Source organism: Arabidopsis lyrata (assembly GCF_000004255.2).
Source record: "Arabidopsis lyrata subsp. lyrata unplaced genomic scaffold ARALYscaffold_6, whole genome shotgun sequence".
Lineage (NCBI taxonomy): Eukaryota > Viridiplantae > Streptophyta > Magnoliopsida > Brassicales > Brassicaceae > Arabidopsis > Arabidopsis lyrata.
The window spans coordinates 11,756,876-11,770,811 of record NW_003302550.1 but is presented as its reverse complement, the minus strand read 5'-3'; the positions used below and the strand labels follow the sequence as shown (position 1 = coordinate 11,770,811).

Below are 13,936 nucleotides of genomic sequence, written 5' to 3'. Positions count from 1 at the left end.
GCAAAAGGTTATGACCAAGAAGAGGGAATTGACTACATAGATACCTACAGTCCAGTCGTCAGAACACCAACAGTAAGGTCCATTCTCCACTTGGCAACCATTACGAAATGGGATATCAAACAGATGGATGTGAAGAACGCATTCTTACATGGCGATCTTACAGAAACAGTGTACATGAGGCAACCAGCTGGTTTTGAAGATCCTGAAAAGCCTGACTATGTGTGTCATCTACACAAGTCAATATACGGATTGAAACAATCCCCAAGGGCATGGTTCAACAAAATAACTACCCACCTGCTTGAGTTTTCATATATACTGCATCTGATCCATCACTATTCGTATACATCAAGAAGAAAGATGTTATATTTCTGCTTCTTTACGTGGACGATGTGGTGCTTACTGGTAACAGTTCTAAGGCCATGGAAACTTTTCTCAGTGACATGAATACTCAATTCAGAATGAAGGACTTGGGACAACTACATTATTTTTTGGGTATTCAAGCTCACTTTCATTCAGAAGGATTGTTTTTGTGCCAACAAAAGTATGCAGAGGATCTATTGGCTGTTGCTGCTATGAGTAACTGTGCACCTGTGGGAACTCCTCTACCTCTTCAACTTGACAGAGTGCCTGAGCAGCAAGTGTTGTTCACCAATCTTAAATACTTTAGGAGCTTAGCAAGTAAGCTTCTGTATCTTACTCTGAAAAGACCCGATATTCAATTTGCAGTAAATTTTGTTTGTAGAAAGATGCATGCTCCTACTGTGTCAGACTTCCTACTGTTAAAGAGGATACTGAGATATATAAAAGGAACCATTACAATGGAGATCTCCTTCAGTATTGTACACTCAAAGCTTACAGTGACAGTGATTGGGGTGGTTGGAAGAATACATTGCGGTCCACAGGTTGATATTGTACCATTCTTGGCAGTAATATCATTTCTTGGTCCTCTAAGAAGCATGATTCTGTCTCCAAAAGCTCAACAGAAGCAGAATACAGAACAATGTCTGATACTGCTTCAGAAATCACTTGGCTCAGTATACTGCTCAAGACCTTGGGTGTACCACTCTTCAACACTCCGGAGTTGTATTATGATAACCTATATGCTGTATACCTGACGGCAAATCCAGCTTTCCATAAGCGCACCAAGCATTTTGCTTTGTCATACCACTATGTCAGAGAAAGGGTAGCCTTGGGAGCTCTAATAGTGAAGCATATTCCGAGAACTCATCAACTTGCGGACATCTTTACTAAGTCACTACCCTATCAAGCCTTCACGTCTCTAAGGTTCAAACTTGGCGTGGACGTTCCTCCCACTCCAAGTTTGAGGGGGAGTATAAAGATGAAGTCTGAAGATAACTCAGAGCTAGCCTCAAAGGAAACAGAGGATGTGCAAAACGACTGTATGTGCAGCGACTCAGAATCAAAAAGGAAAAGAGGAAGTGGGCTGCGAAGTAACAAAGCCCACTTACCATTCCAAGAAAAAGTCACAACGGTCGTCTACATATTCAAACAGAAACGACAAAGACCAGCCAAAAGCAGAACCGTGTGCGAAGAAGATGAGCTGTCGTACGGAAGATCCGATTACGACCAGCAACTGGTTTGACCTGTTGAGTCAGGCGTCACCTGATGAATAAGCAATGTCAGGTAACAGGTGTCAGTAGAAACCCTGCAAAGTAAACCTCTGTGAACCTCTATAAAGAGAGAACACTCTTGTAATCACAGGATAAGGTTGAAATAAAAGAGAATTGTTCCTCATTCACAAATAATGAGTGAATTCCCATAGGTTTCACGGGATTTTTTCCCCATACCATGACATAATATAGTATGTAAAATATTTATTAAGTTTAATAATCTTTTATTTAATATAGTAGGTAGAAGAAGCTCCTTTTATCTATATAGAGCAACTAGAAAGAGGAAACATGAAGATGATCTTGATAGGCATAAAGTGGTTTGGGGCTTTCATGCGAGGCTCTTCCTATCACGGTTCTTGAAGGAGAACCTTGAGCGGAGAAGATCTTGGTTCTTGGTGGTATCTCTTAAGAACGACTGGTACCATAAGCCAGATGCTTTGAGGTCTCTATCAGCAGTGACATTATTGAAGTCAACGTAACTAAGTCCGAATCTGACGGTGAAGCCGTTGCAGAATTTGTAGTTATCCCCAAGAGCCCAAGCAAAGTATCCTTTCACGTTGACACGCTTCTCCCTAGAAACAAGAACATTTTTGAATTATTGACTTATCATAATTAAATATGTATGTCTCATATATATAAAGAACAATGGAAGAAGAGTAGCATCCACTAACTTGATGGCCTTACGGACAGAGATGACTGCAGCACGTAATCGGTAAAGGGTATGTCGCCACCGGCGGTACTGATAATTCCTAAATCCACATGTATAGATGAAAGAGATGAATAGTAGAACGCACCGTTTTCGGTGACATAGATCAAAGGGTCACCGTATTTGGTTTTGAAGTGCTCCATTACGTTTAACATGCCTCTTGGGTGGTAATAACTGTCTTTAGAGAATTGAGAAAGGGAAGATAATATAGAATCATAAGAATGGATTTTTTTTTTTTTGCGTAAAAATGAATGAAAGAATAAAGGTGAATCATGCATACCGGTGGACCAGGGGGTTGACCATTTACATCAAAAGCTGTAGGATGATATAGTTTTGATTGTCACAAAATGTTGTGATTAAAAAGAGAGAATAGAAAGTTTGTAACTAAGTGAAAATAGAGTGGTACATGTGAGGTTTGCGAGTAAGTCCGTCATGACAATGAGTTTCCGGAGGACTTGGGCGTGGGCGTACTGAGTGACGTAATAGTTGAGACCAAGAAAATCATATGAACCCTTTACAAGGGCAGCTTCTGTTTCATTGAACTCTGGAAGCCGATCTCCCACATATTCCCTCATGATGTCTGGGTATTTACAATGTTTGAGGAAGGTCCCAATGAAAGAGGGTAACAAAAGGCTCTATACTCTTATTTTTAAGGCCATCTATGAGATCGCTGTAGTACTTAATACCATCTTCGTTGATTCCTCTACTCGTCTATATCTTTCCTTCTGCTCATATATATATATATATATTACTCTTTCATTCAAACAATCTATCACAATGGAATATATATATACATGGATAAATTATAGCCATTAATCTTTTTATAGCCATTACATTTCTTTTATTGGTTATTCATATATAAATATATTAAAAACAACACAGATTTATTTCTTATTAACCAAACAAAATTTTCGTCCTATAAGTGTTGCAGCGGGATTAGACAAAAGTTCTCGGGATTGAGCATCAATTATTTCTTGGAGCTCTTGTTTTGCTTCTTGAGAAAACAGAGATATCAAAGACTTGAAGTTGAGAAGTTCTCGGTTTATTAATCGAATTAAAAAAACAATAAATACCTTTTTGAACCTACTTATATAATCGTAAGAGATAGACATCGGTTCTCTTGAGCGCGAGTCAAAAGAACCAAATGTTTTTTTTGTCATTAGTAGTAACCATGCAAAGAACCAATCAAACCCATAATATTCAATATACTAGTAGTAATTAGTGTGGCATATTATAATCTTCGAAAATGTTGCTGTTTAATTGAGTAAACAAATATTCATTCACGAAAGAGCTTTTGGTTTATGGATGTGGAACAAACTACTAACAAACTTCGTGGTAATACTAACACATCAATATCATACCATGGAAAATACAGAATTAAGAGAGCAACTAAGTGAGATTTTATATCCAAAGATCATAATTGTTATAACTTCGCAGAAATACACGTGGAAAACTATAAATCAATACTCTCTCCTCCCACCAAAACTTACTTTTCAATCTCAGCTTTATAGTTATCCCCAATTCCACATACATTTATATGATATATATGTTAATTTTCATGAGTTTGTTTAGTGACATTACCTACTCAAAAACTCAGAATCTTGGGAGCAATTTGAATCAAAGGCTCTAAAGCACTCGGAGAAAACTTTCTAGCAAAGAGATAACACATGGATGTGTAGCCACCATTGTAAGTGCAGTTATCACCTTTGAGAACCCATGCAAAGAACTCCTCACTGATGTCTTGTGCTCCAAATGTAGCTGGGTGGGCACCACCTCTCGACCAGTCGACCCAAGTCACACTTCGATTGGCCAAGGCCGCCGGTTTCTCAATTGTCAACATTGTTGGGAAATAATGCTCGTCCACGTAACAAGCAGGTTTACAAAACTGTTTGAATTTAGGGTAATACAAGGTATCTTTGACAATGGAAACCGCAAGCTCCCGGTTAACCTCAAACCATTGAGACCCTTTTCTCCATTGGTTTATGGAAACTTCAGGGGCCATGTTGCCGTGGTAGCGGCCTCGGCCATAGGGACTAGGATCATCAAATGAACCCATAAAGCTGTGCTTTGATTTGGTTATGTAAGTGTAGATAGTTGTGAAGTTGAAGAGGGGAATGCATGACTCGGAGAGGAGAACAAACCATTCGTTTGAGATATCGAGTAGCGCATTGGCAAGAAGCCGCCTCTCTGCATCGCACATTGTCATTCTTCCCCATTCTGCAACCTGCCCAATGGTGAAGATAATCCAATTACAATTAGATATATACAAACAAGTTACAACTAGTCAATAAATCACAAGTTTTCCAACAAATAGAATCGCTAATGCGAAAAGAAAACAAAATCTTACAAAGTAGATGAAGAGCTAGTACCTGACTTGGTATATGCCTACGGTAGAAAACAGAGGAAGCTGGAAACTTGGCTGAAGACGATACTGTTGAATGGATGTAAACTGAATAATGCTTCTCATGACCCTTTAATAACCTTTCCCAAAGCGGTGCAAGCGGCAAAGGACCCATTGTCAAGAACATAAACGCGATTTTCGGCACCCTATTAAACGGATACTCTTTCCTCTTAGGCATGAAAGACGCACGCCAAAGAAGTTCTTCATCGCTCATATTATGCATGAGAACCATAGGAGGTTTAATCCATTTATGAAGATCGTTTCTTTTCTCGTGGCAAGGCACAAAACTAGACGTGACTGAAGTCACTACACTATTGATTCCATAATACTTGAATGTGGATACACTAATGAAGAACAAAACAACAGTAAAAGCTAGAAAAAATCCTAGCAAGAGAAGTAACTTGAAAGGAAACGCCTTATTTAGCCCGGCCCGGCCGCCCGTAACTACAATATCTTTACCTTCTTCCAACTGAATAACCCTACTCTGCATCCTTACACTAGATATGAAAAAAATAGGCGTCTTGTTATATCTGCTTCTGAACCAAGAACATCAAAGTAACATCAAAAATCAAATTTTGATTGCAATGTAAACAATGTGGATTACTATTTTACTTGCAAAATCCTAAAACTGAAACAAAAATTCTCATGGACCAGCCCAATCAAACTCTTTTCCACCATCTTAATATACTCATGGACCAGACTAATCAATTCCACAAAACAGAATCAACAAAAGTCTCCAACATTTTCAATATAAATCCACAGAATAGCTAGCTGATTCAGTTCTTGCAATCTTCAACCATAATTAGAAACCGTCAAAAATCCTTTTTAAGTAAAAGAAATAAAATCAAGAGCTACTTCAATAAAATATCAGAAATAAATAATGTAAAAAAGACTTACAATGGTTGGAAGAGCTTAAGAATCCGTGTAGAAGAAACTTGGAGACGATGGATTTTATTAAAAAGGTGAAGACTCTTCCATAAGTCAGAGAAACTTGGAGCTTTCGTGTAGAGCAGTGACCATTTTCAGTAAATTCGACTCTGAAAGTTTCAAAAAAGTGAAGACTCCATAAGTCAGAGAAGGTTAGGTATCCAAAGCCGTCCTATTATTACATCCTCTAAGGCAACTAGAGTGTTTGGTTTCTAAGATGTTCGGTTCGGACCACTTTATTCCTAACATTTTAGTTCCAAACTTCAAAGCCTGTATTAAGGGTTGACTTTTATAATAATATTAGCTTCTTTTTTTTCCCTTTTTTCAAATAAGATTTGGATTAGTATGTATTTTAACATAAGAAATGTTAATATGGTAACTCTTTTTTGTTTTAACAAAAACTCTTAAATATTTTATACGTTTTTTTTGTGTGCTATAATTTTTGTAATTTTATTAATCAACCACTATGTAATAAGATCAGTAATATCACAACTCTATCCTCTCGAAAATAAAATATCGCTATATAAATCTTTCTGATTCAAAATAAATGATGTCTTAATGATTTTTTTTCTTCAAATTAAATGATCTTTTCATTTTTATGCAAAATTTATTAGTTTTTATATTTTTAACTATTGGTGTTACACACTTATTTTATCATTGGTTCAATTGTGTTTATGTAAATAATAAATGATTTACTCACCAAAAAAAATGATTTTTTTTTATTTCAAAAAAAGCTAAAATTAAATAGTTTATTAACTTATATGCAAAAACCTTAAACAACAAATATTTTGAAAGAGATATTATTAACTGGTAGTATTTTTTTCACATCACAATGTAGTACTTTAGTCAACTCTGAAATCTTGTATAATCAATCGAATTCAATAGTATTAACTTGGTGTGATTCTTGACAAATCCATTGTAGACATTTTATAACGGATATGTAATATAAATTTTAAGTAAGACATAAGATAAGCGGCTCCATGAACAACTCCATAAATTTTTGACCTAGGGTTTTTGTCTCAAAATGAAAAATGTTTGTGAAGCCGTTCATTATAATCGTATGTGTTGCATGTACTTAGATATGATAGATTTTTCATCATCATGTGTAATAGGATTATATGAAAAAATCTATGATGATATTGGGCCTGATTGGTTCCGGCTGTAGCTTTAGCCTTTAGGTTTTTGACTCTAGATTTTAGGCTGTAGATGTTTTGGCTGTGATTGTAGATTTTAATGCTATAGTAATTTTGCTGTAGAATTTAAAATTTTGGAAAGTTGAATTGTAGAAGATGACAAATATATATCTAAACAACATATACGATTTTCATATAGTATAGATTACATAGATTCGGTTTCCTTATTTTAAATCATTCTAAACTGAACATAATTGATTTTTTAAAATTCGTAGAACAAAAGAGTAAATAGTTGACAACTTAACACGTAAAATGTTGACAACATATTCTAACTTTAGCATAACATAAAGTAAACTGTAAAATAATATTCCAAACTTCGTAAACATATTGAAAATCTAAATTTAGAAATATTAGAATGTAAATTAATTCGTAGAATATGTATAGTGCCTAAAATACATAATCTAAACTTTCTAGAACATATATAAAAGGTAGAAGAAATATTCTAAACTTAGCGGAACAAATTTAATTGATCCCAAAATCTATCTATTCTCAGCTATTACAAAGTTTCTATATATATATATATATATTACTCTTTCATTCAAACAATCTATCACAATGGAATATATATATACATGGATAAATTATAGCCATTAATCTTTTTATAGCCATTACATTTCTTTTATTGGTTATTCATATATAAATATATTAAAAACAACACAGATTTATTTCTTATTAACCAAACAAAATTTTCGTCCTATAAGTGTTGCAGCGGGATTAGACAAAAGTTCTCGGGATTGAGCATCAATTATTTCTTGGAGCTCTTGTTTTGCTTCTTGAGAAAACAGAGATATCAAAGACTTGAAGTTGAGAAGTTCTCGGTTTATTAATCGAATTAAAAAAACAATAAATACCTTTTTGAACCTACTTATATAATCGTAAGAGATAGACATCGGTTCTCTTGAGCGCGAGTCAAAAGAACCAAATGTTTTTTTTGTCATTAGTAGTAACCATGCAAAGAACCAATCAAACCCATAATATTCAATATACTAGTAGTAATTAGTGTGGCATATTATAATCTTCGAAAATGTTGCTGTTTAATTGAGTAAACAAATATTCATTCACGAAAGAGCTTTTGGTTTATGGATGTGGAACAAACTACTAACAAACTTCGTGGTAATACTAACACATCAATATCATACCATGGAAAATACAGAATTAAGAGAGCAACTAAGTGAGATTTTATATCCAAAGATCATAATTGTTATAACTTCGCAGAAATACACGTGGAAAACTATAAATCAATACTCTCTCCTCCCACCAAAACTTACTTTTCAATCTCAGCTTTATAGTTATCCCCAATTCCACATACATTTATATGATATATATGTTAATTTTCATGAGTTTGTTTAGTGACATTACCTACTCAAAAACTCAGAATCTTGGGAGCAATTTGAATCAAAGGCTCTAAAGCACTCGGAGAAAACTTTCTAGCAAAGAGATAACACATGGATGTGTAGCCACCATTGTAAGTGCAGTTATCACCTTTGAGAACCCATGCAAAGAACTCCTCACTGATGTCTTGTGCTCCAAATGTAGCTGGGTGGGCACCACCTCTCGACCAGTCGACCCAAGTCACACTTCGGTTGGCCAAGGCCGCCGGTTTCTCAATTGTCAACATTGTTGGGAAATAATGCTCGTCCACGTAACAAGCAGGTTTACAAAACTGTTTGAATTTAGGGTAATACAAGGTATCTTTGACAATGGAAACTGCAAGCTCCCGGTTAACCTCAAACCATTGAGACCCTTTTCTCCATTGGTCTATGGAAACTTCAGGGGCCATGTTGCCGTGGTAGCGGCCTCGGCCATATGGACTAGGATCATCAAATGAACCCATAAAGCTGTGCTTTGATTTGGTTATGTAAGTGTAGATAGTTGTGAAGTTGAAGAGGGGAATGCATGACTCGGAGAGGAGAACAAACCATTCGTTTGAGATATCGAGTAGCGCATTGGCAAGAAGCCGCCTCTCTGCATCGCACATTGTCATTCTTCCCCATTCTGCAACCTGCCCAATGGTGAAGATAATCCAATTACAATTAGATATATACAAACAAGTTACAACTAGTCAATAAATCACAAGTTTTCCAACAAATAGAATCGCTAATGCGAAAAGAAAACAAAATCTTACAAAGTAGATGAAGAGCTAGTACCTGACTTGGTATATGCCTACGGTAGAAAACAGAGGAAGCTTGAAACTTGGCTGAAGAAGATACTGGTGAATGGATGTAAACTGAATAATGCTTCTCATGACCCTTTAATAACCTTTCCCAAAGCGGTGCAAGCGGCAAAGGACCCATTGTCAAGAACATAAACGCGATTTTCGGCACCCTATTAAACGGAAACTCTTTCGTCTTAGGCATGAAAGACGCACGCCAAAGAAGTTCTTCATCGCTCATATTATGCATGAGAACCATAGGAGGTTCAATCCATTTATGAAGATCGTTTCTTTTCTCGTGGCAAGGCACAAAACTAGACGTGACTGAAGTCACTACACTATTGATTCCATAAAACTTGAATGTGGATACACTAATGAAGAATAAAACAACAGTAAAAGCTAGAAAAAATCCTAGCAAGAGAAGTAACTTGAAAGGAAACGCCTTATTTAGCCCGGTCCGGCCGCCCGTAACTACAATATCTTTACCTTCTTCCAACTGAACAACCCTACTCTGCATCCTTACACTAGATATGAAAAAAATAGGCGTCTTGTTATATCTGCTTCTGAACCAAGAACATCAAAGTAACATCAAAAATCAAATTTTGATTGCAATGTAAACAATGTGGATTACTATTTTACTTGCAAAATCCTAAAACTGAAACAAAAATTCTCATGGACCAGCCCAATCAAACTCTTTTCCACCATCTTAATATACTCATGGACCAGACTAATCAATTCCACAAAACAGAATCAACAAAAGTCTCCAACATTTTCAATATAAATCCACAGAATAGCTAGCTGATTCAGTTCTTGCAATCTTCAACCATAATTAGAAACCGTCAAAAATCCTTTTTAAGTAAAAGAAATAAAATCAAGAGCTACTTCAATAAAATATCAGAAATAAATAATGTAAAAAAGACTTACAATGGTTGGAAGAGCTTAAGAATCCGTGTAGAAGAAACTTGGAGACGATGGATTTTATTAAAAAGGTGAAGACTCTTCCATAAGTCAGAGAAACTTGGAGCTTTCGTGTAGAGCAGTGACCATTTTCAGTAAATTCGACTCTGAAAGTTTCAAAAAAGTGAAGACTCCATAAGTCAGAGAAGGTTAGGTATCCAAAGCCGTCCTATTATTACATCCTCTAAGGCAACTAGAGTGTTTGGTTTCTAAGATGTTCGGTTCGGACCACTTTATTCCTAACATTTTAGTTCCAAACTTCAAAGCCTGTATTAAGGGTTGACTTTTATAATAATATTAGCTTCTTTTTTTTCCCCTTTTTTCAAATAAGATTTGGATTAGTATGTATTTTAACATAAGAAATGTTAATATGGTAACTCTTTTTTGTTTTAACAAAAACTCTTAAATATTTTATACGTTTTTTTTGTGTGCTATAATTTTTGTAATTTTATTAATCAACCACTATGTAATAAGATCAGTAATATCACAACTCTATCCTCTCGAAAATAAAATATCGCTATATAAATCTTTCTGATTCAAAATAAATGATGTCTTAATGATTTTTTTTTTTCAAATTAAATGATCTTTTCATTTTTATGCAAAATTTATTAGTTTTTATATTTTTAACTATTGGTGTTACGCACTTATTTTATCATTGGTTCAATTGTGTTTACGTAAATAATAAATGATTTACTCACCAAAAAAATGATTTTTTTTTATTTCAAAAAAAGCTAAAATTAAATAGTTTATTAACTTATATGCAAAAACCTTAAACAACAAATATTTTGAAAGAGATATTATTAACTGGTAGTATTTTTTTCACATCACAATGTAGTACTTTAGTCAACTCTGAAATCTTGTATAATCAATCGAATTCAATAGTATTAACTTGGTGTGATTCTTGACAAATCCATTGTAGACATTTTATAACGGATATGTAATATAAATTTTAAGTAAGACATAAGATAAGCGGCTCCATGAACAACTCCATAAATTTTTGACCTAGGGTTTTTGTCTCAAAATGAAAAATGTTTGTGAAGCCGTTCATTATAATCGTATGTGTTGCATGTACTTAGATATGATAGATTTTTCATCATCATGTGTAATAGGATTATATGAAAAAATCTATGATGATATTGGGTCTGATTGGTTCCGGCTGTAGCTTTAGCCTTTAGGTTTTTGACTGTAGATTTTAGGCTGTAGATGTTTTGGCTGTGACTGTAGATTTTAATGCTATAGTAATTTTGCTGTAGAATTTAAAATTTTGGAAAGTTGAATTGTAGAAGATGACAAATATATATCTAAACAACATATACGATTTTCATATAGTATAGATTACATAGATTCGGTTTCCTTATTTTAAATCATTCTAAACTGAACATAATTGATTTTTTAAAATTCGTAGAACAAAAGAGTAAATAGTTGACAACTTAACACGTAAAATGTTGACAACATATTCTAACTTTAGCATAACATAAAGTAAACTGTAAAATAATATTCCAAACTTCGTAAACATATTGAAAATCTAAATTTAGAAATATTAGAATGTAAATTAATTCGTAGAATATGTATAGTGCCTAAAATACATAATCTAAACTTTCTAGAACATATATAAAAGGTAGAAGAAATATTCTAAACTTAGCGGAACAAATTTAATTGATCCCAAAATCTATCTATTCTCAGCTATTACAAAGTTTCTTCCTTAAGTCCTTCTTCCTTCGTGCTTGTCAAAGTGTTTTTTTTTTTCCAATAAAATTTAGTTAAATTAATTATAAAAGTAAAATGTTAAATTAGGCATAAATCACAGTTAATAAATAAAGATATATATGGACAAATCGCAAAAAAAAAAAGTGTCATTTATTTCTAATTTTCCAAATTTGTTTAAACTGAGAAAGATGAATCTTATCCTTAGTCAAAAGAATGCATTAACAAAGAAAATTTTAGGCAAGGATTAAAAAGTTTAGGCGATAAAAAAGATAGTCAAAGGATTAACTTGGGTGCAAAACAGGAAAGACAAAAAAAAGTCAAAAGGATTAACTTAATTACGTTTTGCACCGACTTAAAAGCAAACCAAAATATAGGATCGGAGTAGTAATTACCGGAGCATTCATATTTAGTAAGTTAAGCTGATTTTCATAGCACGAAGAATTGACCAAACGTTTGCAAATCTGCAGACTATTTTTAATAATGGATATGAGATTTCCGTTTTCTCAATCTTTATGTGTGATAGTACCATATTAATTATTTAAAAAAAAAAAAAAAAAAAAAAACCATTAGGTTTTGTTAACTCTATAAGTATGAAAGTTCAAGATTCAAAGCCTAGCTATATCCTAATTCTATTCCTTTAACCTAGGGAAAACACACAAAAAGCCGCAATGAGATTGTTCTTAGTGTTTGCGATTCTGTGGGGCTTATTTTATAATGTAGCCTATGGGAAAGGTTCTTTAGATATTGATATGAAACTGAAGGCTCTTAATAAGCCTGCGTTGAAGACCATCAAGGTATGGACTGAATCTGAATGCGAAGATATAACATTTTATGTATATTTTTTGGTTTCTAAGCTCCCAAATCGACTGTAATTTATTTATAGAGCGAAGATGGAGATATAATAGATTGTATAGACATCTATAAACAACATGCCTTTGATCATCCGGCTTTAAGGAACCACAAAATTCAGGTAAACAAATTCTACTTTGTGACTATCATATAAAAATAATATTTTAGTAAAAATACATTTTGTTTGGACCTATCTTAACCTAATCTACATTTATGCATGCAGATGAAACCAAGTATAGAATTTGGTACAAAGAAGACTACTATACCAAACAACGGTTCTTCTGAACTAATTACGTCTCAGATTTGGTCCAAATCCGGAAACTGTCCCAAAGGGACAATACCGGTTCGTAGAGTTAGTAGAGAAGACATAAGCAGAGCCTCTTCACCGTCTCATTTTGGGAGAAAAACTCCACACAGATATAGCTTTCTCGACAAGGCACTTCAACACAAGGGTAATTTCAATATAACAGCTGAAAAAATAACTCATGCCCGCCCAAAGCTTCGATCGGTACGTCAAATATATTTAATTTTGTTATTCGTGTTTAGTCTCTGAATTCATAATTTATACTTTTCCTTTTTTTTCTTCATAAAAATCAAAAGAGAACAAAAAAAAAACACATCCATTCGAAAGCTAAATCGTTAGACTAAAACCTCTTTATATGGCTAACTAGAAACACTTGTTGTTTGTTGACGGTATAGGAGGCAGTCCTTATCGCCTTAGGGTTTAATTTTATTGGAGCTCAATCCGATATAAATGTATGGAACCCTCCGAGGGTTCAGGCTAGCGATTACAGCTCTGCTCAGATATGGCTTCTTGGTGGCCTCTCAGATACTTTTGAAAGCATAGAAGCTGGTTGGGCGGTACACTTTTCCATCCCTAAATACTATATCACATTTGAAGTATATCTAAACTGATCTCCATTAACCTATATTTTCAGGTGAATCCACGCGTTTTCGGAGACTCCCGCACACGTCTCTTCACTTATTGGACTGTAAGTAATATCATTATATGACTACTGACTTTATAACATCTCAAATCTCTAATCTCTTCCATGAGTTTATAACTACTCTTTCTATTTGGATTTGTAGAAAGATGGATACACTAAAACAGGGTGCGTCAACCTCTTATGCGCGGGTTTTGTGCAAACAACTACTAAGTTAGCCTTGGGTGCAGCAATAGAACCTGTTTCGACTACCTCGCAAAAACAACATTACATCACCGTCAGCATGTTCTTGGTAATAATTTTGCCTTACATTACTCATATTCAATATTTTATTTATGGTTTAACATTGTTGTTTTTTAGTTTTTTTTCTTGGGGTCTAATTCCCATATATAACTTCATATTTATAATGTTTTATGTTGTAAATTTCCAACCGCCTAAAATTGAGCAGTGATCCAGCGCAAGGTGATTT

General features: G+C 34.3%; 4 protein-coding genes across 5 annotated transcripts in view; 1 reads left to right on the top strand and 3 right to left on the bottom strand.

Moving 5' to 3' along the window:
- Positions 1 to 1,820: 1,820 nt before the first annotated feature.
- LOC9308262 (myrosinase 2) lies at positions 1,821 to 2,667 on the bottom strand. The gene is given in 4 exon segments (XM_021022227.1): positions 1,821 to 2,203; positions 2,303 to 2,317; positions 2,319 to 2,332; positions 2,334 to 2,667. Coding segments are annotated over 4 exon segments (555 nt in total). The 5' UTR covers positions 2,616 to 2,667; the 3' UTR covers positions 1,821 to 1,959.
- A 1,047-nt stretch (positions 2,668 to 3,714) lies between these two features.
- Positions 3,715 to 5,938, bottom strand: LOC9308261. Its single transcript, XM_002872146.2, has 3 exons — positions 5,636 to 5,938; positions 4,707 to 5,274; positions 3,715 to 4,561 (listed from the first exon to the last, which is right to left on the bottom strand). Exons 2-3 carry the CDS (start codon positions 5,226 to 5,228, stop codon positions 3,923 to 3,925), a joined length of 1,161 nt encoding a protein of 386 aa, XP_002872192.1. The 5' UTR covers positions 5,229 to 5,274; positions 5,636 to 5,938; the 3' UTR covers positions 3,715 to 3,922.
- A 2,082-nt stretch (positions 5,939 to 8,020) lies between these two features.
- Positions 8,021 to 10,237, bottom strand: LOC9310356. Of its 2 annotated transcripts, none has more exons than XM_021022207.1 (3): positions 9,935 to 10,237; positions 9,006 to 9,573; positions 8,021 to 8,860 (listed from the first exon to the last, which is right to left on the bottom strand). In XM_021022207.1, the coding sequence occupies exons 2-3, from the start codon at positions 9,525 to 9,527 to the stop codon at positions 8,222 to 8,224; spliced, it is 1,161 nt and encodes a 386-aa protein (XP_020877866.1). In that variant the 5' UTR covers positions 9,528 to 9,573; positions 9,935 to 10,237; the 3' UTR covers positions 8,021 to 8,221. The 2 variants fall into 2 exon arrangements, with proteins under 2 accessions (XP_020877866.1, XP_002872191.1); XM_002872145.2 differs by having other exon boundaries at positions 9,006 to 9,534.
- Positions 10,238 to 12,220: 1,983 nt separating this feature from the next.
- LOC9310355 overlaps positions 12,221 to 13,936 on the top strand; it is a 2,525-nt gene continuing 809 nt past the window's right edge. The window contains exons 1-6 of the mRNA XM_021022226.1: positions 12,221 to 12,468; positions 12,558 to 12,644; positions 12,747 to 12,866; positions 13,223 to 13,384; positions 13,462 to 13,515; positions 13,613 to 13,759. Of these exons, the coding sequence (XP_020877885.1) occupies positions 12,343 to 12,468; positions 12,558 to 12,644; positions 12,747 to 12,866; positions 13,223 to 13,384; positions 13,462 to 13,515; positions 13,613 to 13,759 (696 nt within the window). The 5' untranslated portion in view covers positions 12,221 to 12,342. The remainder of the gene's footprint in view (positions 12,469 to 12,557; positions 12,645 to 12,746; positions 12,867 to 13,222; positions 13,385 to 13,461; positions 13,516 to 13,612; positions 13,760 to 13,936) is intronic.

What these genes read in the sequence shown, in the direction of transcription:
- LOC9308261 (XM_002872146.2), bottom strand. Translation starts at nt 5,228, where the DNA reads ATGCAGAGTAGGGTTATTCAGTTGGAAGAAGGTAAAGATATTGTAGTT. An exon ending in GTAGGCATATACCAAGTCAG is followed by an intron (nt 4,562 to 4,706) that starts GTACTAGCTCTT and finishes ACCATTGGGCAG; the next exon opens with GTTGCAGAATGGGGAAGAAT.
- LOC9310356 (XM_021022207.1), bottom strand. Translation starts at nt 9,527, where the DNA reads ATGCAGAGTAGGGTTGTTCAGTTGGAAGAAGGTAAAGATATTGTAGTT. An exon ending in GTAGGCATATACCAAGTCAG is followed by an intron (nt 8,861 to 9,005) that starts GTACTAGCTCTT and finishes ACCATTGGGCAG; the next exon opens with GTTGCAGAATGGGGAAGAAT.